Below are 23,110 nucleotides of genomic sequence, written 5' to 3' on the forward strand. Positions count from 1 at the left end.
TATCTTTTTCTTTTTCTTTTTAAATGTTGTCAAAAAGGCCCAATGACATATCCAAAATTACAGATGGGAGAGGGCTGTCAATAAAGAATACTGAAGAAAGTCGATATATAGTTTTTGTATCAAACACTGGGAAAGAATGAATATAAATACAATTCAGCGCTTACACAGCAAAAAAACATTAAAAACTTCTGTATATCATGGCAAAAAAAAAAAGTACAATGTGATACCTACATGGAAAATGAAATTACAATCAGAAACTTTAAGTATCCAAAACTTATTAATCCTTCAGTCCCTTGAGAAGTTTGGAAGCCCATCGGCGTACACGACGCTTCAGTGTATAACCAACAACTATTCCAGCAACAAAGCAAATGGCACAGAGCTTTGAGCAAGTCCACAGTGATACTGTTTGTCTACAATCAAAGATGGAGAGTGTTACCATGAGAGTGCCACCCATTTCCATTATTTACATTTCTCCCAACAAGGAGTTAAAGAAATTCATCAAGGGTACTAGACTAACAAAAGATATAATGTACTTAGCTTGGGTTTCAAATAAAATAGACTTAAAACTTCAGCACAGAAAATGTGAAGTTCACCATCAGTAGTGGTAGCAGTGTTATCAAAAGAGAAAAGCACAAAAAAGCTCTAAAGTCGTTGGAGCTTTAAGCACAAATAAAGCGAGGGCTTTAATGAAAAAAGGCGCAAATGGAGAAAAAATACAGATATATATGTTAGTCCAAGACTAATAATTATAACCATGAATGACAAATATATGGACAAAGAAATTGAAATAAAATTACGATAAGTGAAATATCAATTGTTTAGTGTCACCTCTTCAGAAGAGGCTCATTGACAAGAAAAAGTATGTTTTAGAGCCTTGATGATGACACTAAGGCACGCATTAAGTGAGGCGAAGTGCTCAACACGTTTCGAGCCTCGCTTCAAGGCTTAAGCGCGCCTTTGACCACAATGAGCGGTAGCTGGTGATAATACTAGATGTAAATGCACAGATCCTCAATCTGGATTCCTAATCTAGGTACACCTTTCTACCATATAGAAACATGTACTTAATGATTAAAGACAACATCTCAAGCTATCCCATTATCTGTCTGATAAATTCTATTTATTTCTCTTCCTCTATCTCATACTCATTTGACCCCTTTTCTCTCATAACCCATTATTCGTACATATCCCGGATACTACAATTATCAAGCAACCAAAAGCGTACACCATGTCTTTTCCTATAACAATTCAAAAATCTAGGGATACTATTCCCCCCTGCAATAGTATCTACAGCCAGGTTCTTGATGTTAGTCGACCAACTTTTGCACCAGTTAAGTAAGATATCTTGTACCACATAAATCACACTTTGCAAAACTTGGAATGACTTCAATTCCCTTCCCCCCCCCCCCCCCCCCCCCCACACACACAACCCCCCCAACCAAAAAAAAAAAGAGGGAACAAACTACAAGCTCATAATCTTGAATGACATGTCAATTCTCAACATGCACTAATTGATTGAATACTATATACCTAGGTGCTAGTTTATTACTTACACTGTTATGCGAGGCAAAGGTTAAATTATTGTAAAAAGAAGCCTATAATGTTACCTGGGAGAGCGAGTAAGCAAAAGCCGTGAGTGATCAGCCGAAGAAGAAGATTTAATGGTTGGCTTTTCAAAAGCAGCAGAAATGGAACTTAAACTCCCATTTGCAGAAGACATAGCACTATGAAAAGCCTTCTCTATTCCCTCCATACTATTCAATGTTCACCCAATAATTTAGATTTGCCCCCTCCAACTCTTGTGCTAGGGTTTTTGGAATTTTGACTCCCTTCTTTTCTTTTTTTTCTTTGTAAAGACTTCATTTAACTGACTGTCTTTTTTTTTTTTTTTTTTTACCCACCTTTAAGAAATACTATTAATTAGCATGGATATTTGATACTTTTATTCTTATTTATATCTAAATTATAATCTTTCTCCATCAAGTGTTTACTCTAATATGTGTCAACCTCCATTATTTGACAAAATTCTATTAATGGTAAAATGAAAAAAAAAAAAAAGTAATTAATTTTTTCTTGAACTTTTAAAACGATAAAAAGAGTCAAAAATGTCCCTCAACTATGAGGAATGGAATAATTTTGTCGTTTGTTTGAATTTGATTTTAAATATGTCATTATTTGTGAAACTCATAATTTCTCCTTAGCTATGGAAAATAGAATAAATTTGCTCTTCATATGAATTTGGTCTCAAATATGACCTTGTCGTTAAATAACTTGCTCAAATTTACTTTTTCGCTTTTTTCAATTAATTATTTTAGGATCAAATATTTATTTGATTTCTATTTTCTAAAACAATGAGAGGAAAAACAAAAGGAAAAATAATAAAGGGTCAAGAAAGTATATGCAAAAGAATCTTAAAAAATACACATCAACAAGATAGAAAATATTTTTCCAGACATTCCTTTTTTTTTTTCCAATGGATAACTAATAGTAGATCTTTTATCTTTCAGTTTCTTGAAGGTCAATACATCTTTGTCTACATAATTGTGATCATATGCATAAATTTAGTTCAACAAAAATAATATTAATATTTTATTGAGGATCGTTCGGTATACGGTCAAGTTATACAGTGATTACAATTTTATATATTTTTATTTTTTTTTGGTTTAAAACAGTGATACAATCCATGAATGGTAATATGTTGGGTTATTGTGCTTATTTTAGTATCACATATCCATGGAAGTGATTAGTATAAACAACTAGATATTGCACTTCTTTGTTAAACATGAAAAATAATAAGCTTATCTTATTAGTAGTTTAAACGTCGAAATTGTTAACATATTCGAAAATAAATGAGAGGTAATAAGATAAGTAAGAGATGATCAACTAAATTAGTACTTAATAGTTTAAAAGAGATACGTATTTATACGAGAGCAATTACCTGCATTACTGATGCGCGAACGGTTCAACTCTATATTAATTTTAATGTACATTAATTATGAATAAAATGGTAGAACATACATATTCAGCCTTTATTTTGGTGGAAGCTAACAAGTATTTAATGAAATAGTAGAGTTACACATACGCTAGCTCGAATCGAGTTGCACATAAGCTAGTTGAGACACTTTCATTGCAAAAAAAAAAAAAAGGAAACAATAATACATAAATTAAAACTCTACCGACTGAAGAGATAATTAGTAAGAAAATAAGAAATAGCAACCAAACACTCATTATCCTTTTTGCCATAAGACTGACTACCAATTAACACGGGTTCTTGAGCTTTGAATTAGCACATTTAGCGAATTGGGTTAGAAAATAGTTTTTGGTAATAACTTAATCTTGAGAAGGTCGAGATATAATTTCACCAGTTTTATCTATATTCATTTTCGTGTCTTTTTAATCGAGTCATATTTGAGTATAAGACGTGAGTTAGGTTAAATAATATGATGTGCGTGAGTTATTTATTATTAAAAGAAATAAGGCTTTAGTATGACGTGACAGGCTAACTAGGAGAGAATGAGGTTTTGTAGTGTTTTTTAATTTTTTTTTTTTTTAGGAAATTGGTAATAGTTGAATGATTTTGTTGTTCTCAAAGAACAAAAATAATTTTAGTAGGTAATTCTCATAATTTGGGTGACCATTCAAGGAATTAACTGTTGAAAACTCATACTCGTATGAAACATAACTTATTTTGTTCCTATTTCATAAGGAGGGCTTGAATTAAAAGTATGTGATTTCACTAGCATCGTTTCAAAATTTGACATATATACGATACAAATGAAAATTATGAGTTTTCACCTTTGATTTATCTTTTCTCTTATGAGGAAATATTAAATGGCTCATGTGATCGTAACAAGAGGTCAAGGTTTCATATTTCATCAACTGAGATAGTTGTAAGGAGATTTGAACTAAAACTAGATATGGTAGCTTATTTTCAAGAAGATGAAAATGTGACATTCAAGACGTCAAATGATGCTACCAAGAAAGAACCCTCATTTTGTGGTCCATACAATTATTACTCTAAATTAGCTGAACAAATCAATTCCTTTAACTTGCACAAAACACCGGAAGATCTCCTTAATTTTGTTAAAAATAAATCAGTTGGTTTGCATAAGCAACATCCATTATTTTACTCTTTTCACTGCAATGTATAACAAGCATCTACCATCCTTTACAATTACTAAAAATTGTTATTAGCTTTTATCAATTTCGGGCAAAGTTTTTTGAAATTTCATTAAGGTGGATTACGTTCATGACACGGGATGCACGTGCGGTACACGAGATACACGTGTGACACACGCTGAAGCTATTCTGGAGCTTATGGTGGCATGGTGTTTCAATGAAGGAATGAGATGAAAAAAGGTTGGAGAGATAAGTTTTGGGGTTTAATTTGATGGGTAATGGGTCGGATTTTATTTTGGGGCGGGTCAATTTAATTTAGTGGTAAATTAATGAGAAATGGTGATTAGGATATTATGTCGCAATTTTTAATGAGGTGTCAATGATACCATGGCAGTCCGTTAGGGGTGAGGATAAATTTATGCACTTCATTAATGGTGAGGACACGGGCTAGTAGTATAAGTTACTATGGGTAAATATAAATCTTTTCTCAAAGTAGGGGGTAAATTTGGCCCTTTTCCCATAAAAATATCACTCTAGTAGAAAGATAAAGTTGATGCTGTTATTAAATTCTCTTAAGTTTGTAATTTAATCTTGTAATTAAATCCTTTTATTCTGTACTATGTAATTAATCCTTTTGTTCTAGTAATTGCTTTACCTTATACCTATTAAATTATTGTTGTAAAGTCTGTCTGATGTATTTCTCGTGTGATTTACATGAAGCCTTCTAAGATGAAAAGAGTACTTTTCCTTTATTGGGTTGATGCACAAATGACTTGTTCCATTTAAATTATGTGCAATAATTCAGTGGACTAAAATTATTAGCAAAAGAAAAGGTTCGTCCAACAAATTTGGGGTCATTTGCACGATTATCCATCAAAGGCAATGGTCTTTAATTTTTATCCCTTAAATTGGTGGTCTTTAATTTTATCCTTCGCCTAATACCATAAGGTTTTCGAACCCTGGCTCAATCAAAGAAAAAAATTGACAAGACAGAGTTTCGTAGCAAAGTTAGGTCTATTCGGGCCAAAGTAAGGCCTCAGACAAAGTTTGAAACTCTACCTTAAGGTAGAGTTGTGCATGCAAATCTCTGTCTTGCGAATCCAAACCTCTGTCTTGCGAAATTCCTTTTTTTTTTCTTTTTTTTATTGAGCTAGGGTTCGAACCCAGAACCTCGAGGTATTAGGCGAAGAACAAAAATTAAACACCAGTGCCTTTGAAGGGAAATCCACACAAAAAAATGATAAAGTTGGAAGACAAATTTGAAGAAATTGCCTAATATGGCCATCAAATGGGTTGGTCTTTAATTTCTAGCCTTCAAATAGGGTGGTCTTTAATTTTGGTCCATTAACAATCAAACTTATGCCTAGTAGAACATAAGTTCTTTAAGAACGAAAATGATGTGAGGCATAATTTGTTGAATGTTATGATGCTTAAATATAATGTCCCACGAAAATATTATTATGAGGGAAAAAATTAAAGACTAGCGCAAAAGGAAAGGCCATACGAACCAAATGAGCTAACGAAAACAGAATTTGAAGATTTGGCCTAAAGGAAAGGCCATACGAACCAAATGTTCCATGATCACACCGAGATGGAGCAAGATGGGCAATTTGCACGATTGCACCGTCTTTAATTTCTGTCCCTCAAAGTGCCGGTATTTAATTTTTTCTCCTTCACCTAAGATACTTCGAAGTTCTGGATTCGAACTCCGGCTCAATAAAAAAAAAATCGCAAGACAGAATTACGTAGCAAAATAAGGCCTAATTTTTATAGAATTCCAGTAGAGTTAAAAAAAAAAAAAAAAAAATCTGTCTTGCAAAATTCTGACTCAAGGCAAACAGAAGTACTTGTGCCTTAAGGCAGAAAGGCATTTTGGTGAAGCCTTGCCTTGCGAAACCTTTTTTTTCTTATTTTTTTTTTTACACTGAGCAGGGTTCAAACCCAAAACCTCATGGTATTTTCGGCCACTTTTTAAGTGAAGGCCAACAATTAAAGATCAGCAATTTAAGGGCCAAAAATTAAAGACCAGCGCCTTTGAAGGACCATCCGTGCCAAAAAAAAAATGGAGCAAGATTAGTCTAGATATGGGCCTCACTGGGGGCTTATTGTGAAAAGTAAGATCTGAACTGGGCTAATAATACCAAGGGGCTTGGACCACGATTAGGTCCAATTATGATAATCAAAATTGGGTAATTTGCATAATTGCCCTTCTTTTGGGGTGGTCTTTAAAGTTTGCTCCTTATATTTGAAATCTTTAAATTTTGCCCTTCGGCTAAAACTCATGGGTTCCAGGTTCGAACCCCCACACAGTCAAAAAATTTTAAAATGTAAGGCAGAGTTTAAATTTCGTTATGCCCCCACCGGCATACACTTGTGAAGGAATTACCAAAGTTATGCCGGACCCGGCATACTTATGCCTTATGGGCAGACTTGGCATAAGTATGCCAGGTCCGGCATAACTTTGGTAATTCCTTCACAAGTTTATGTCGGGTCCGGCATAAAAGTTTGCTTATAAGTATGCCCCCCACCAGCATAAACTTGTTAAGGAATTACCAAATACTTATGCCAAGTTTGCCCATAAGGCATGAGTATGCCGGGTCCGGCATAAATTTGGTAATTCCTTAACAAGTGTATGCCGGGTTCGGCATACAAGCGACCCAAACCTTGCCTAGCATTTTTTTTTAATTTATGCTTGAGCGGGGGTTCAAACTCAGAACCTCATGATTTCTGCGTGAACGCTCAGGGTTGCAATGCGAAGGGCAAAAATTAAAGACCAGCAATATGAGGGGTATAATTTAAAGACCACAAATATGAATGGCAAAATTTAAAGACCACCCCAAAAGAAGGGCAATCCGCACAAAAAAAAGGATCAAAATTTTGGGCAATTCTGCTTTTGGGGTGGTCTTTAAATTTTTGCCCCTCATATTTGTAATCTTTAAATTTTGCCCTTCGGCTAAAACCCATGGGTTCCATGTTCGAACCCCCACTCAGTCAAAAATTTTAAAAAAATTCACAAGGCAGAGTTTGAATTTCGCTATGCCCCCACTGGCAAAATTTTAGTTATATTTAACCAAAAGTCTGCTGATGGGGGCAGACTTTGCCTTGAAGCATTTTTTTTTTTTTTACTTTTCAAGGCAAACTTTTAGTTATGCCTTAACTAAAAGTGTGCTCCATAAGACATAACTAAAAGTATGTCCCATAAGGTAGAACTTTTCCTTAAGGAATAACTAAAGTTATGCCGGACCCGGCATAACTATAAGTTCCGCCTTATAAGGCAAAGTTTATGCCTTAAGAAAAAGTTCCGCCTTAAGGGCACACTTTTAGTTATGCCTTAACTAAAAGTCTGCCCCATAAGGCATGAATAAAAATATGCCCCATAAGACTGAACTTTTCCTTAAGGCATAACTAAAAGTTTGTCTTATAAGACAAAGTCTATGTTTTAAGGAAAAATTATGCGTTATGAGGCACACTTTTAGTTATGTCTTAACTAAAAGTCTGTCCCATAAGGCATAATTAGGAAAAGATTTTTAGTTAAGGCTTAACTAAAAGTCTGCCCATGGTCCGGCATACACTTGTTAAGGAATAACCAAAGTTATGCCGGACCCGACATACTTATGCCTAGTCTGCCCATAAGGCATGAGTATGCCAGGTCCGACATAACTTTGGTTATTCCTTAACAAGTGTATGACAGGTCCGGCATACACGCGACCCAAACCTTGCCTTGTGATTTTTTTTTTAATTTATGCTTGAGCGGGAGTTCGAACCTAGAACCTCATAATTTCTGCGCGAAGCTCAGAATTGCAACGCGAAGGGAAAAAAATTAAAGACCAGCAATATGGGGGCAAAATTTAAAGACCACCCCAAAAAAAGGGTAATCCGCGCAAAAAAATGCAAAATTGTCAGCAGAAAGGGTTTACAATTGAACGAGAGAATTGGGCAGGGCCCAAGGATTAGCTTAAGAAATTTACTAGCTTAGAAATTTACTCCAATGTAAAAATGGGATACTGCACGTGTACTGATTTTGGTGTCGCCATTTCACTTTCAAACACAGTGTGCTTTGAAGTTTCATACAACTAAATGTTTGCCTCACTTCAGTTACTTTTTAAAATTTCAATCATATATGTATGAAGTTCAACCTTTTCTGTCTGAAACTCTAGCCGTGAACTTAAGCCATATGTATATATATAATTTCGGACTAAGTCAGACAACAATGACTGAAATCTAATTATTTTTGCCTAAAATAACTAAAATTCAATCATATATTGAAGCTTTATTTTGTCAAGATTAACTTCAAATACCACATGTCTGAAGTGGGTAAAGGTGAATTCTTTGTACAATTTTTCTCATTCATAGTGAAAAACTCTTTCTACATATGTTTTGAAGATTAGGCATGACTGAACCTTAATTTTCTTCTTTATTTACTTTACTAGTTGCATGAGCCCCGTACTAAGCCCGGACCCAAACTCATGATCTAAAAATAGTAAATTTAATTATAAGAATATAACTTATATCACATTTTTCTGTTGTATAATTAATTTAACTTAGTGACACGTTAATAATGTTTTGTTGGTAAGTCTTCATAATTATTAAAGTTTTTTAGTCATAATTGAATAATTTTTAAAGAACAAATATATATATATATATATATATATATATATATATATATATATATATATAAAGGAGGGAATGGAAAAGCTGATGTGGCATAGCTCTTTGGCCCGGATCTCTAATTATCCTTTTTCCCCATTTTTTGAAATTTTCTCTTATATTAGGATTGAAAATATTGCATCAAATTAATGGCAGTCTATTAATCTCATTCCTCATTATTACTATCTATCCCTTCTCTTAAAATTCCTTCGGTTTCCTCGTATTACCTTACGTTTCTGTCAGAAAAATGTAGTAATTAATGTGGTAATTACTGGTATTTAAATGGTAAGTTTCATTACAAATAAATGCTAAAATATGAAAAGTCATGACAATAAACGACATTTACCATACCGGCCATTATGCATACATGGATATAAATATAAGAAATATCCTATAAAGTGACTAACTGCAAATGCTTCAGAAGGTTAGTACAATGCCATCAAATATTAGACCGACTGTTATCGTAATTAGTTTTTTTGAATATCTATTTTCTTTTATATATACACTTTTAAACAACAATATATATATATATATATATATATATATATATATATATATATATATATATATATATATATATATATATATATATATATATGAAATATGAACTGTGATTTTATGTCACACCCCAATCCTGATAGGGCATGACGGGCACCCGACTCTCATCAGAGTCGAGCGAACCCTCAGACATTCGCTCTATCAAACCTGTCATTTCAAAAACTTTTAAGAACATAAAACTTTTCCAAATAGAAATCATCTAAAATACATACTCTTTTAAAGTCCATAAATGACTCAACTGACATCACTTTGTCGACATCTCGACAAACATACCACAGGACACTGTCTGCAGAAGTCTCTAAGAAGTAAATTGAACATTATGAGTCAGGACAGGGCCCTGACATACCTATAATCATACATATCTATACATGACTCAGCACAGCTCCAGAATGAGGTGGAACTTGCCAATCCCAGCTGACGTCCAAGCATCCTAGCTATACACTTAACCTGCCAAACAATCTGGGGCTGCGAGCATGAACGCAGCCTCCCTAGGCAAAAGGACGTCAGTACGGACAATGTACTGAGTATGTAAGGTGGTAACAAGTCATAATCATAATTTGACTTAGGAGAGAAGAAATCACAATCTAACTCAATACCTGCAGCCTTCGCTGGAAGAAACATAAATGTGCACACGAAGTCTCAACACAATCTTTAAGTAAATAATGCAATCCAACACACATGCCGCTTTCGACATGTTAACAGAATGGTCCCTTCGGACGGCCGCTTCCGGCATAATAATGATGGCTCCTTCGGGCAGCCGCTTCGGGCTTAATAATGACGGCCCCTTCGGGCAGCCGCTTCCGGCTTAATAATGATAGCCCCTTCGGGCAGCCGCTTCCGGCTTAATATCACAATCATGTCAACACAAACTCAATCCATAAGTATCAATTTCAATCATATCATAAGTCACTAATCCATTCACCACAATTCAATTATTAGCCTTAGTCTTTCATAAAAGTTATCAAATTTGTATCACTCTAGACTCAGGAGGACATACTTCCAGGTTTGAGGGTAGAATTGTTATGAAATTCTTACCACCTATATTCTACTCAATTTCATCTTATTGCCTTACCCAAAGAATAAATGATCATATCAATACAAAGGGATGATACTATGGAATGTAAACATCAATCGTAAATGAAATGAAGTAGTAAAATCTCGCACCCCCTTCGGAGTGGTTTTGAAAATCAAACTTTATGTTTCCTTTAGTATAAAACTCATTTCCTCGAAATCGTTAGTAGAACCATATACACAGCTTAACTTGGCACCTTATGGGTGTTCCCTTCGGAACAAAATAGGAGTACAATATCAATAAGCCATCACAAGAAGCATTTAGACCTTATTTGTCTAAGAATGGAATCATATGGGGTACATATAGAATGAATAACAAAAGGATCATGCCAAAAGAAGAAAGGTTTGCCTTATATACTTGGAAGCTTATATTTCACTTTCCAACTTACTTCTTGCCTTGCAATCTACGTAAGATCATTCATAGTCTCGTAATCTACATAAAAGCCATTCATACTATTGTTAGGCCCGTTATTATATACTTATCCTAAGACTCCAAGTAAATCTTTCTAGAATCTGCCGAAATTTCGGCAGCATCTCCTCTGTTTATATGCCCAGCCCGAAATCATAATCCGGCAACCAACAACAATAACAACAATACCAACATCAATCACAATATTATCAATACCAATATATTCCATAAAACATCCCACACGACATTTGTCCAATTTTTCCACCAACAAATCTACTATACGATTATTCTACAACTCTACTTCCGTAAATAAACTTATATCCATATCAATAAGGAGACATTCATACCTTATTCTCGCTAGTACCGCGATATCTCCAATATTTTCCTTGAATTCCAACCAAGATTCACCGCAGTACGATAGTATAATCGCAACTACACGCTATCCAAACTTAAATCCGGAGATTATACTAAATTCGCGTTAAAATCTAGTGGATAGAAATTGGGAGAAGTTTCTAGAAGGTTTGGGAAATATTTGGAGAATTCTTGGCTGAAAAATGAGGTTTAGGATCAGATTTGATCCTTAAATAGTGGGTCAAATTCGGGCTGGGGGTCACTGTAGCAGTACTGTAGCAGCATTTCTGCTCCGTCAGCCTAACTTGTAATGTCCATAATTCTCCACTTCGATGCCGTATCGACGAGCGGTTTGTTGCGCTGGAAACTAGACACGACGAACTTTATTTTGGGCTTTTACTTTGCCTCACAACTCCTCTTCTACTAAATATATTCTTTCTCCAAGTTGGGCTAAAATTACCCCTCATATTATCTTCAATTTTATCTTTGGTTTTCCAAGTTTAAATAGCTAATATTAGTGGGTTGTTTCGTATTTATATTGAAATGTTTTCGACAAGTACTTTCAGGCAATTTCTTATATAGGATGTTAAACAAATTATAAAGAGATGATAGAATCATGAACGATATTGGATTAGTATTTTATTTTATCGAAAACATGACACTAAAAATGTTTGTTATATACATGATAATTTTATTAAGATATTACACTTTGTTTAGATTACAAACAAAATTAATTATTTTATAAATATATGATTTATAAATTTTTTAACAACCGCGCGAAGCGCGGGCAACTTCACTAGTTATTTATGAGGAAGAAAGTTTTGAAGGAGAATTAGCAAATACAAAGAGACACAATAGTCTATATTCACTAAAAAAAAGTGAAATTTTGGAGGTTTAAAATAAATAAAGGGTGTGTTTGGTATGTAAAAGAATATTTTTCAGAAAATGCTTTTTAATTTTTTCATGTTGGGTTGGTCAAAATTTTTGAAAAATTATTTTCTCTAGGAAAATAAGATCATTAAAAATGAGAAAAATGACTTCCTTAGTGGAAGTAGGTAAATCAAGTCCACAAATGACATTTCACATTCATTGTGTCTTCTCCGTCCTCTAATACACCTCATCTTTAGTACCCCCACCCCCGACCCCGTAGACCCCATTCCCCCTACCCACACCACCCCCACCCCTAGCCCCATCTCTCATAGTACTTGTCTAGATTATATACAAATGATTTTAGGATAATATTTTTTTGCTTACGTACCGAACACAAGAAGATAAGTAAGAACACATTTATTTTCCTGAAAAACATTTTTAAAATAATATTTTCTTTCATAAACACACTCAAAGAGAAGAATATGGGATACTAAGTAGTAAGATCTAACAAATGCTCTGATCAAAAATGAAAAAGTGACTCCAAAGTTGCATAAATTTAGCAAAATGTATAATAATAAATATGTAAAAGGTACTCCCTCGATTCTTTTTATTTGACATTTCCCTTAAGAAATTATTTATTAAGAATAGAATATACTAATTACCCTTAGTAATTATGCTTTGAAAATTTAAGTTTGACTACTAATACTATGTAGTTACTTAATGATAAGGTAAGTACAGGAAGAATTAATGAATCTTTCATGATTTTCTAAAATAGACAAGTAATATATTTTTTTTAAAGTATGAGATAAAAACGAATGGAAGGAGTAATTTAATAAGAGTCAACAAGAGATCCACAAAATAAAAAAAAGATACATGGTCCAATTACAAAGGCCCAAGTGTGCATCGTTATGAAAGAGAGCAAAAGTAAAAATATATATATATATATTTTTTTTTGTGCGGATTGCCCTTCTTTTGGGGTGGTCTTTAATATTTGTTTTTCGCTTAATACCCAGTGGTTCTAGGTTCGAACCCAGGTTCAATAAAAAAAAATCGTGAGGCATAAGTTGGGATTCACAAAGCATAAGTTGGACCCCAACTTATGCCTTAAGGCAAGACAAACTTTTACCCAAAACGGAAAAGGGTCAAATATACCCCTGTACTATTAGAAAATGGTTAAATATATCTCTCATTGTACTTTGAGTCCAAATATACCCTTTCTATTATACTTTGGATTCAAATATACCCCTTTGTTATACTTTGGGTCAAAATATACCCCTCTCCCATTAAAATTGTCCATGATGGACATGAGTTATGACGTGACACTGACAGCTCGATGAGGTGGACATCACATGATATGCCACCTCACCACCCCAACCCATTTACCCCTCTTTCCCTTCTTCTTCCATCACTACCATCTCCTCCCCTCCACAACCTTTACCGCCATTAGCACCACCACACCACCATCTCTACCTTCATCATTAACGAAGCGGTTCCCACTTCAAAAATGGTCTTTTTTTAAAATATTTTGAAACAAAATCAAGAATCCAATTGGAAAAAAGTAGTTTTTCTCCTTTGCAACCCAAACAAGCTTAACACCATTGACTAATCAAGACCCTCTTGTAAAATAGTCTGATATTACAAATTTTGAAGAAAAAAACCATGACTCAAATTGTAAAATTTCTCCTTTGAAACATAAACAAGCTTATCACCATTAACTGACAAATACCCACTTCATAAAATAGTCTTTTTTTTAAAAAAATATTGAAGAAAAATCAAGAACCTAATTGGAAAAAAAAGTAGCTTTTCTGCTTTGCAAGGCAAACAAGCCTAATACCATTGACTGAATGATACCCGCTTTAGAAATATAATAGTTTTTTTTTTCCAATTTGAGATGGTGGTGTGGTGGTACTAATGGTGGCAAAGGTTGTGGAGGGAAAGAGATGGTAGTGGTGGAGGAAGAAGGAGAACAGAAGGGTAAATGTGTTGGGGTGGTGAGGTGGCATGCCATGTGGTGTCCACTCACCGAGTTGTTAGTGTCACGTCATATCATGCCCATCATGGATAATTTTAATGGGGAAGAGGTATATTTGGACCCAAAGTATAACAGAGGGGTATATTTGAGACCAAAGTATAACAGAAAGAATATATTTGGACCAAAGTATAACGAGGGAGTATATTTAACGCTTTTATGATAGTACAAGGGTATATTTGACCCTGTTCTGTACCCAAAATTAGGCCTGAAGGCAAATATCTGCCTTAAGGAAGGTTTGCAAAATTCCAACAATTTTGTTTTCTTTTCTTGAGGCAGAGTTTGAAACCCAACTTATGCCTTGCGATTTTTTGTTTTAAAATTTTTGACTAAACGGATGTTCGAACCCTGAACCAAAGGACTTTTAGCGAAAGACAAAAATTAAATACCACTGATTTGAGGGGAAAAAATTAAAGACCACCCCGAGCGAAGAACAATCGTGCAAAGCAGCCACGTGGTGCAGCATCATAGGACAAACCCTAATGTGAGGACTAACAAAAAGACCCATATGGGCTCTTTTATATTATAGTAGTAAAGTAATAATGTGTGACTGTATGCTAGTTAGTAGTTACTAATTCAATATCTTCAGCTACAATGATAAATAATTTGAAATAATTATTTTTTACCATACCGTCGCAAATTAGGGGTGAACAATGCACCACGTCAGAAACCCCATCTCTTCTCTTCCTCCTTATCTGTCTAATAACTATTCAAACAAGGCCAACAATCTTGAAATCTGCTAATAATACAAGCACCTCAGTGTTGTCTTTGTGACACACATTCTCTATCACATATTCCAAAAATGGCTTCTCTATCCGTCTCTGTAAAGCACAGTCTTCCTACTCTGCTTCAACAAGCTCAAACACCAAAATACCCCATCTCAAACAACCTCACCATTGTCTCCAAATCATCACAATCCCAGTTTTATGGTCTTAAAGTCATTCATTCACCTTCTTTTTCAGCTCCATCTTCTTCTTCTACTAGAACTTCCATTCTTGCTAAGGTAAATTGTATTTTTTTGACCGTCTATTAGCTCTTCCATTTTACTCTCCTCTATTTCAATTTGTTTGTCTGGTTTTGATTTACACGGAGTTTAAGAAAGTAAAGATTATGGTCTTAAACTAAAGATATATAGAATGCACCAAAATGACCTTTAATCACGTGGTCTTAACGTGCAATGTCGAAAGTTGGAATTAAAGAGTTGTCATAAAAGGAAAGAATTTTAAACGAATTAAAAAGAAAAGTAAGACATGAGGAAGTATTGTTTTTTCTTAATTTCTTTTTCTTTGTTTGATGTTGGTAGGTGAATAAAGGTTCAGCGCCTCCACCATTCACATTGAAAGATCAAGATGGAAAAAATGTGAGCCTCTCCAAGTTTAAAGGCAAGCCAGTTGTGGTTTATTTCTATCCTGCTGATGAAACTCCTGGTTGCACCAAACAAGTATAGCCCATCACACGTTTTTTCTTTTTTCTTTTTTGGCAGTGATTCCTTTTGGTTCTATTTTGTGTTTGCCGTGAAGTTTTGCATTAATGGAGAAAAGATTTAAAACAAGTTGTTAATGATAATATGAACATTACTAAACAAACAAGAATTAACAACAGACAAATATTGTAACTAAACAGCAAAATCCGTTGCTAATGCTATTTAGCTATGGATTATCAATTTTTTTTTTTTTTTGATAGATATGAGCAATTTAGAGACGGGTTATCAAAAAATTTTGGTAGCTATAAATAATTTAGCAACAGATTAACGAAGAAGTTCGTAGCCAATTTTTTTTTTTAGTTTCGCTTGGCTCATACTGGAAAGGATAAGGTACTTGAACTGCAAGGTCCTGTGTAGAATGACCTTCCAATTCTCATCTATTTGTAACTTGTCAATACATTAGGTCCTCTGTCTCATTGCATTTTACTCTTTTGGAATATCTTACCTGGAATGTTTGTTCAGATGTCTCTTGTCTCAAACCTACTGATAGAAATTAATTATTGCAACCCTTGAAAGGATATTGTGATGAGATGTTGTTATAATGCTATGCATCCACCAAACAGTATATGATGAATTTGGTTGTCTACCAGTTCCCTTATGCAGTGCAGTAAGTAAAGAAGGCAAGATATTTAAGTAGAAAACTCCTTGCTCAAGGGATTAAAAACCACGACCTACCTCAGTAGGATTTCAACTCCACTACACCGAGCAAATTTCAAATTACAACCTTTGCAATCTAGGAACTGACTCCCATAGTCCTTCCACCCTTACAATACATCTATTGTAAGTAACACGTCTTGACTAACTCTAGCCAACGACACACTAATACACTCAGGCTACTCTAGCCTAGTACCACTCAAAAGTTTGTGGAAACACACTTCCAACAAGCACCCTTTGAGAATTCAAAATACCTACAAACAACTTCCTTTTAGAGAAGAGTAGGTTTACAATTTAAAGAGCAAATGAACAAAGACTCACAACAACCTAGAGAACATAGACATAATCTGGTGTCTGGACCAGGTTCTTTAGCTTGTAAGAGGCTTTGTTTTTGAGAGCACTTGAGAATTTGTGGCGGCAAGAATTTGCACAAGATCGTTTGGGTTTTCAAGTCTGTTCAATATGTTGCAAAATGTTGTATATATATTGAGGAGCATGTGGGATGTGATAGAGACCACTCTTCCAAGTTTGACCTAGAGCATGACCGCAGCATTGCTGTACTGATGTACCGTGTGCGATACAGCTTTACAACTGTTGTTGCTGACTGTACAGTGTACAGAGAGAGCAGGTCGCAGATCAGGTCTCTCTTTGTTTCTTTATCGGTTTGACAATCATCAAAACATAGCATACACTTTAACTTATCAATGTCGATTTTAAGTAGAAGCCAAACATGGATATTGGTGAACTACTTGAACAATGGCGTTAAGTGCCTAAACACCTTCAAAGGTTAGTGTATGACACGAGTTTCCTTTTACAGCTTTGGTGGCACTTCTTAACAAGATAGACTTACGGTCTGAACCATCGTCCGGATATCATTGGAGCATTGCTAAATCCTTCTCATGTTATATCTTTTGGGACTGGGATTAAATTGCCTTTCTAGATTATAGTTGTTGAAGTTGAGCTTTTTGAGTTACAGCAACAGCTTCGTGTGTAGTTGATAGATTGACATTGAACTATTAATTTCGATTTCACAACTTTGTAGCAATGATCTTCGGAAGTTACTTTGGTCTTAACCAATATGTGAAAACTGTCTACAGGCATGTGCCTTCAGGGACTCTTACGAAAAATTTAAGAAAGCGGGGGCTCAAGTTGTTGGGATTAGTGGTGATGATCCTGCGTCCCACAAGGTATTACAGATTTACTAGCTCAATGAGTTAAACAGCTAAATATTCTGTTGTCTGGAACTCTTTTTCTATTATAGTTTATCAGTTAACTGGAGTGTGCTAGTTCTCCCAAACCTGATTACACTGTGCTTGCTCTTCTTTCGTGTCATTATGTAGTACATATTATTTGAAACATCTATGGGCAGCCCGGTGCACAAAGCATACACGAATAATTAGAAGCTTTTCTTGCATCCTTTCCTCTCTTTCTTAATGAAATAGATACAGATATGAATAAGAGATATTATTTGTATATGTTCTTCGAACAGTCAACAGGCAACAGGCCACAGGCAACAGGCAACAGGTACACAATCTGGTGGTTTGGTGTCACAGAGTTGAGAGACAATGTTATTATGGAACTATAGCACAACATATGCATTGCGCCGATGGAAAAAAAAGGAGGAGGAGGAATAGTAATAGTCTAGCTGTCCCTTTAAAGTTACGAGGACCATTTGTGTGATTAAACATGCTAACAATCTTTCAAGGAGAATTTGTTAGGATTTCTGACAAAGTACAGTCCAAACGAAATGTCTGAATTTGTGATTGCGTTTTGTTTCTTCTCATGCCAAGGATATGCTCCAAGTTATCCTGTATCCTGAAATTCTTTATTTGTGCTTTTCTGTTATTGTAGATATTGCTGTCACCTTTGATTAATGTCCTTTAGATTTAGGCTGCATATTGTTGCCAACTCTTTGAGGATAACTGAGGTGCTTGATTCTGCAGGCCTTTGCAAAAAAGTATAAACTACCATTTACCTTGTTGTGTGATGAAGGCAACAAAGTCAGGAAAGAGTGGGGAATCCCAGGAGACCTTTTTGGTACATTGCCTGGAAGACAGACTTATGTGCTTGACAAGAATGGAGTGGTTCAACTCATATATAACAATCAGTTCCAACCTGAAAAGCATATTGATGAGACATTGAAGTTACTTCAAAGTCTTTAAACATCGAGGTTTTCCTTTCTACATTCTTTTCCTGCCTCTAGCCAATAAATTTCTTGTACTTTTGGTGCCACTAATGTGTGCCAATTTTATGTGATCTGATAGGCTGTACAACCACTTTTATTTGATACATGTCAAAGGAGCTGTTAGTTTAGAGTCATGCTACAATTTATGGTGTAGAATTTTGAACTTGGGTCTACCGTGAGAGACAAGTTTGCATATGGGCCTTTGCTCTGGCTGTAGTAATGGAGAATTTTCTTCAATTGCTTTAACTTGGCACTTGTTACAGTTGTTGAAGCCCCGCTGGGAGATCATATAGTAAATTGCAAATGAGAATGGAGTCACTTATCATGATCTTGAAACACTAACCTTTATTCCTTACATTTACTGATAAAAACAGACGTTTTAGTCATAAGCTGAGGTATTATACATATTTGGATACCTTGCTTGACCTTACATACATGTGATGTTTATTCTTTATTATCAGATAAATACATAAGCAGTAGGAATACATGGAATAACAAGCCAATTAAGTAGGAAACTTTCAAATTTTACAGAATGAAGCTACTTCCTCTCTGCATAATCTTGGCTGTTGTAGGGCCTAAAAGCTTCAGCCAACAAATTCTTCTTCCTCCATGATTGCCATCCCATCTCTTCACAGATTTCATCACTATGGTTGATACTGAAAGTGGAAATGCAATTTCTCTTGTAGAATCTTGTCGTCCTCTTCATAATTTCCATCTCTTGTGTTATCTGTTCAAGCATTTTCTCAACAGATGGAAGCTTAAATAGATCATCTACAAGTCGTGATAGCCATATGCAACGTATCTCAGCTGAATGCAAGTTTGAAACACTTTCAAGATAACCCACGAAAGCCATGTTTGGAATCAATGGGTGGATTGTACCCCTATCAAGGAAGACTTTTTAGTATATGCACGATCAACTAAATAGAAATGTTTCATTAACAGAGTGTCTAATTACCTGTACAAGGGTATCATGCCCGAGGGAAGCTCTAACAGACTGCGAAAGGGATCTGGTAATATGGCTTTGAGCTTTTTCTTCGCATCAAAACCAGTTGCAAGTATGACAACATCAGCTTCCAACTTGGTATTGTCCTCGAATTCAACCCCCCCTTCCCAGAACCACCACTTTGATGTTCTTTTGAACAAGATTTTACCCTTATCAGCCTCGCTGAAGAAATTGTCCGGCAAGATAGCCATCTGACATGATGCATAATCTTCCTCAAAGGGGTGTTCTGGTTTCAGTCCATACTTCTCTAGTGGAAGTTTCCATTCCAAATATGACTCAATTAACTTGGAAGCTGCTCTTCTCTATAACAATCAGCCAATAAAACTTTTGTTAGTCAAATGCCAAATGATGCACTAGCCAACAACAACTATGCCTCAGTCCCAAACAAGTTGGGGTTGGCTGATGAATCCTCATTTCTTCATTTAAGCTCATATCATATCATCATCATGATAACCAATGATGCACTAGCCAAATTGAAAATCAAAATAAAAAAAAGGGGCTTACTAGAGGAGAAAGCATGTGGCACAGCAGGGACCTGAGCAGGCCTTGATTGGGTCTTTCATGGAGAAACTGAGAAGATCTAGTTGAATAGAATAAGTAAAATGGCAAACCCCAAATAGAATAGTGTGGAACTGTCCAATGCAAAGTCCTTACTACCATCGTACATGGTTGGCCTTCAGGTCCTACAAGCAGTTACAAACAAACAAAGTGAATTATGTGAGTCTTTAATTCTTGAAAACATACAGTACTTAGAGCACGTTTTTCTTAGATTAAAGTACTGCGAAAATCCTATATTTCATACGTGTGACTTTGAAAGAAAATTATATCTGTGATGGTGTAGTGGAGGTCAAAGCATGAGACTTGAAAAATCAAAAAGGCGTTCTTGACATTTTAGAAACATTTCAATTGTTTTTCCTTATTCTGGTCCCTTATTTGGTGACATCTCTCAGAAGAAACAAAAATAATTGTAAAGTTGAGGCTTCCGTGGACAATCATGAATATGTTGTAGTTGATTAATCGATATGATAACCTATGGGAACAGCTAGCTTTTTCACTGGCATGTGCACTTGCAATTTTCTAAAAGAATAGTACTCCTACAGCTCCTGTCAACAACCACAATTTAATTTCCTTTTATGGATTTAGACAGACCAACGTTCCCCTCGTAACTGCCTGTTTTGGGATATTACGCTATTTTATATTTTTTATATTATATTTTGGGGATAGTTGTAACAATCTCTAGTTGTTGACCATGAAGAGGAGAACCTATGATGTGATGACATCATGAAAAAAAGAAGCAGCTCATTTTGTTACAACAACCACACTTTTAATTACTATTAGAGCGCAAAATGGAATACAAACACAACACAAGCACACAACCAAACAATCAACAAATGAGAAGCCATTTCACATTGTTAACTCAGGAAAAAAATAGAATTGAATAAGAAAGACGTTAAAGTAAAAGAAGACTATCCGATACTGTCCGTATGCTATTTGACAAAAATACAGGCAAGTCTCTTCAGGATCCAACAAAGTAATAATATACTACAAATTAGCTTTGCCACTTTTTGTTAAGAAGGCTTGAATTTGTAGAGTCGAAAAAGAGGCTATTATGAATAGTCATATCATTTCGTGACTATTTGTTTACATTTAAAATTATATTGAATTTCAAATTTTAAACACTGAAATTAACAAGTACGTCTTTTTATACATAAAGCATTGAAATTGCCTTTCCAACGTGTATATATATATATATATATCATAGACAATTTAACACATATAAGATAATTAATTGCTCTAGAGCATATCATTTCTGCATCTTAATCCACAAGCAAAAATCCTATTTAACACACTAGGTTAATTAAGGAGCGCATTATATTAGTACAAATTTTACCTTGATTTGCTTCAGCACATTCAACAGCTAGATCAATGGCTGATTTTTTATAGCCCACGACCGCAACTTTCTTCCCTTTCACAAGTGTGGTAGATGCTTCTTGGTCAAGTTTAGAGTAATCAAGCGTATGTAGAACTTGACCCTTGAACACTTCTGGCCCTTTTTGCTGTGGGAAATTTGGTATACTTGGGATATCTCCGTATTTTCCAGTGCACATCACCAGAAACTCGAAAGCATACCACTGAAAGAAATAAAATATGAAATGCTGATTCTGATATCTTGATTAATTAGCACAAGAAATGGGTAGATGATGCCACGGAGTTTAAGAGAAAAGAGAAGACTTTTGAAACTTATCATCTAAAATAAGTCATAAAATGTGTGACTACAAATCATCTCATTAAAGGTTCCATCGGAAGTTTAAAGCTAAACTGTTACCAAATATAGAAAATTGTCATTCTTTTTGGGACTGATTAAAAACGAAAGGGTGTCACTAATTGGGATAGAGGGAGTACTAAATAATCAAAGGAACCTACTCATACGAAAACTAAAGAAAAAAAATGAAGTACTATGATACTTAAATTTATATAATGAAGAACCTGTAGGGTTTCAGATTGATTAGTTCGAACAGCAACCTCCCAGACTGGATTGCCAGTTAACAAACTTCCATATTCACCATTTATACTCCCAGCAAAATAATTCATTTCTCGATCACCCACAAATTTGATTTCGACCACCTTAGAGTTGAAGTTAACAAATTTCAACACATCAAAGTGTTGAGCATATGAATACAAGTAGTCCAATATTTCCTGATAAGTAGGGAAATTTGTATTATCCCTTTGAGTCCATGGAAAATCAGAGAACTCATAGTCACAACGAGGGGTTTGTAACTTAGTGGACCTATAAGAACAGTGCTTCCACACTCCTCCTATACAGTCCGTTGCCTCGAACACCATTGGATCATACTTGGCTAGCTGTTTAGCAGCAGCTATGCCGCTAATTCCAGCACCAATTATTCCGATTTTCGAATGGATAATAGCCATTAGACAATTAGCTGTCTAGCTTGGGTGATCAAAGGAAATTAAAGTTGAACTTGGAAGTGTAGGTATAAGTAATATAGAGAGATGGGGTGGTTTGGAAGTGATGGTTTAAGGTGGTATTTATAGGAGTTTGCATGAGATGAGATGTGAAATGAAGTGAGAAAAAGGGAGGTCTTTCTTGATGGCACGTGATTGGACTTGTAAGATGGAATCCAAAACAATCTTCATGTTAGCCACGTATAGGTAGGTAATAAATTAAGTTACATAGCATTTGTGTAAGGAATTTTTTATTTACCTAAATAATATTTATAGGTAAACATCCTTAGGTAAGATTTTGTAACCTTGAATATAAATAGGTACCAGCTACAATAAATAAAAGTAACCTGATGGTGTAAAAATTCCTTACACTCGGGCGTAGTCAAGTGGGTGCAAGAGGGTTCGTCTAAACCAGACCCTCTTCGGCGAAAAATTTCATGGTATATACAAGGCTAGAATTATATTTTTATGTTTATATAGTAAATGTTGAATCCGCTCAGCTTTGTCGTGTGTTTGCTTTTTTATATTTTGAATCTCCCTAGTTAAAATTCTGACTCCGCCAAGCTTAAGCTGCATATTTTTATAAGTTAACTCATTAATTTATACTAAATGTATAGTTAGAGTTTAATAAGTACTCCTAACATATTTTAAGATATCGTTGACCTTTGCCTCCTTGGCTAAAGTTTATTGTGTTATATTACTAGTATCGTTGTTATGGGAAGTTTGTTAGTTATGAAATGGAAATTTCATTGAGTCAAATAATTGAA

At 34.9% G+C, this 23,110-nt stretch overlaps 2 protein-coding genes across 4 annotated transcripts; one reads left to right on the top strand and one right to left on the bottom strand.

The window, feature by feature from the left end:
* The first annotated feature begins 14,731 nt into the window (after nucleotides 1-14,731).
* Nucleotides 14,732-18,622, top strand: LOC132617097 (peroxiredoxin Q, chloroplastic-like). 3 transcript variants are annotated; one of them, XM_060331992.1, is made up of 5 exons: nucleotides 14,746-15,057; nucleotides 15,358-15,495; nucleotides 17,289-17,378; nucleotides 18,135-18,361; nucleotides 18,456-18,622. In XM_060331992.1, the coding sequence occupies exons 1-4, from the start codon at nucleotides 14,857-14,859 to the stop codon at nucleotides 18,351-18,353; spliced, it is 648 nt and encodes a 215-aa protein (XP_060187975.1). In that variant the 5' UTR covers nucleotides 14,746-14,856; the 3' UTR covers nucleotides 18,354-18,361; nucleotides 18,456-18,622. The 3 variants fall into 3 exon arrangements, with proteins under 3 accessions (XP_060187976.1, XP_060187975.1, XP_060187974.1); XM_060331991.1 differs by having other exon boundaries at nucleotides 14,753-15,057; nucleotides 18,135-18,622; XM_060331993.1 differs by lacking the exon at nucleotides 17,289-17,378 and having other exon boundaries at nucleotides 14,732-15,057; nucleotides 18,135-18,622.
* A 25-nt stretch (nucleotides 18,623-18,647) lies between these two features.
* LOC132617096 (probable flavin-containing monooxygenase 1) lies at nucleotides 18,648-22,377 on the bottom strand. Its single transcript, XM_060331990.1, has 5 exons — nucleotides 21,867-22,377; nucleotides 21,271-21,511; nucleotides 19,884-20,062; nucleotides 19,332-19,681; nucleotides 18,648-19,257 (listed from the first exon to the last, which is right to left on the bottom strand). The coding sequence occupies exons 1-5, from the start codon at nucleotides 22,308-22,310 to the stop codon at nucleotides 18,915-18,917; spliced, it is 1,557 nt and encodes a 518-aa protein (XP_060187973.1). The 5' UTR covers nucleotides 22,311-22,377; the 3' UTR covers nucleotides 18,648-18,914.
* Nucleotides 22,378-23,110: the final 733 nt, after the last annotated feature.

Source organism: Lycium barbarum, chromosome 11, assembly GCF_019175385.1.
Source record: "Lycium barbarum isolate Lr01 chromosome 11, ASM1917538v2, whole genome shotgun sequence".
Classification (NCBI taxonomy): domain Eukaryota; kingdom Viridiplantae; phylum Streptophyta; class Magnoliopsida; order Solanales; family Solanaceae; genus Lycium; species Lycium barbarum.

Excerpts from the sequence above, each read along its gene's own strand:
- LOC132617097 (XM_060331992.1), top strand. The coding sequence starts at position 14,857 with ATGGCTTCTCTATCCGTCTCTGTAAAGCACAGTCTTCCTACTCTGCTT. Across the intron at positions 15,496-17,288 it reads CTCCTGGTTGCACCAAACAA|GCATGTGCCTTCAGGGACTC; the intron begins GTATAGCCCATC and ends AACTGTCTACAG. Across the intron at positions 17,379-18,134 it reads ATGATCCTGCGTCCCACAAG|GCCTTTGCAAAAAAGTATAA; the intron begins GTATTACAGATT and ends TTGATTCTGCAG.
- LOC132617096 (XM_060331990.1), bottom strand. The coding sequence starts at position 22,310 with ATGGCTATTATCCATTCGAAAATCGGAATAATTGGTGCTGGAATTAGC. Across the intron at positions 20,063-21,270 it reads ATGTGCTGAAGCAAATCAAG|GACCTGAAGGCCAACCATGT; the intron begins GTAAAATTTGTA and ends AACTGCTTGTAG. Across the intron at positions 19,682-19,883 it reads GCCACATGCTTTCTCCTCTA|AGAAGAGCAGCTTCCAAGTT; the intron begins GTAAGCCCCTTT and ends TGATTGTTATAG.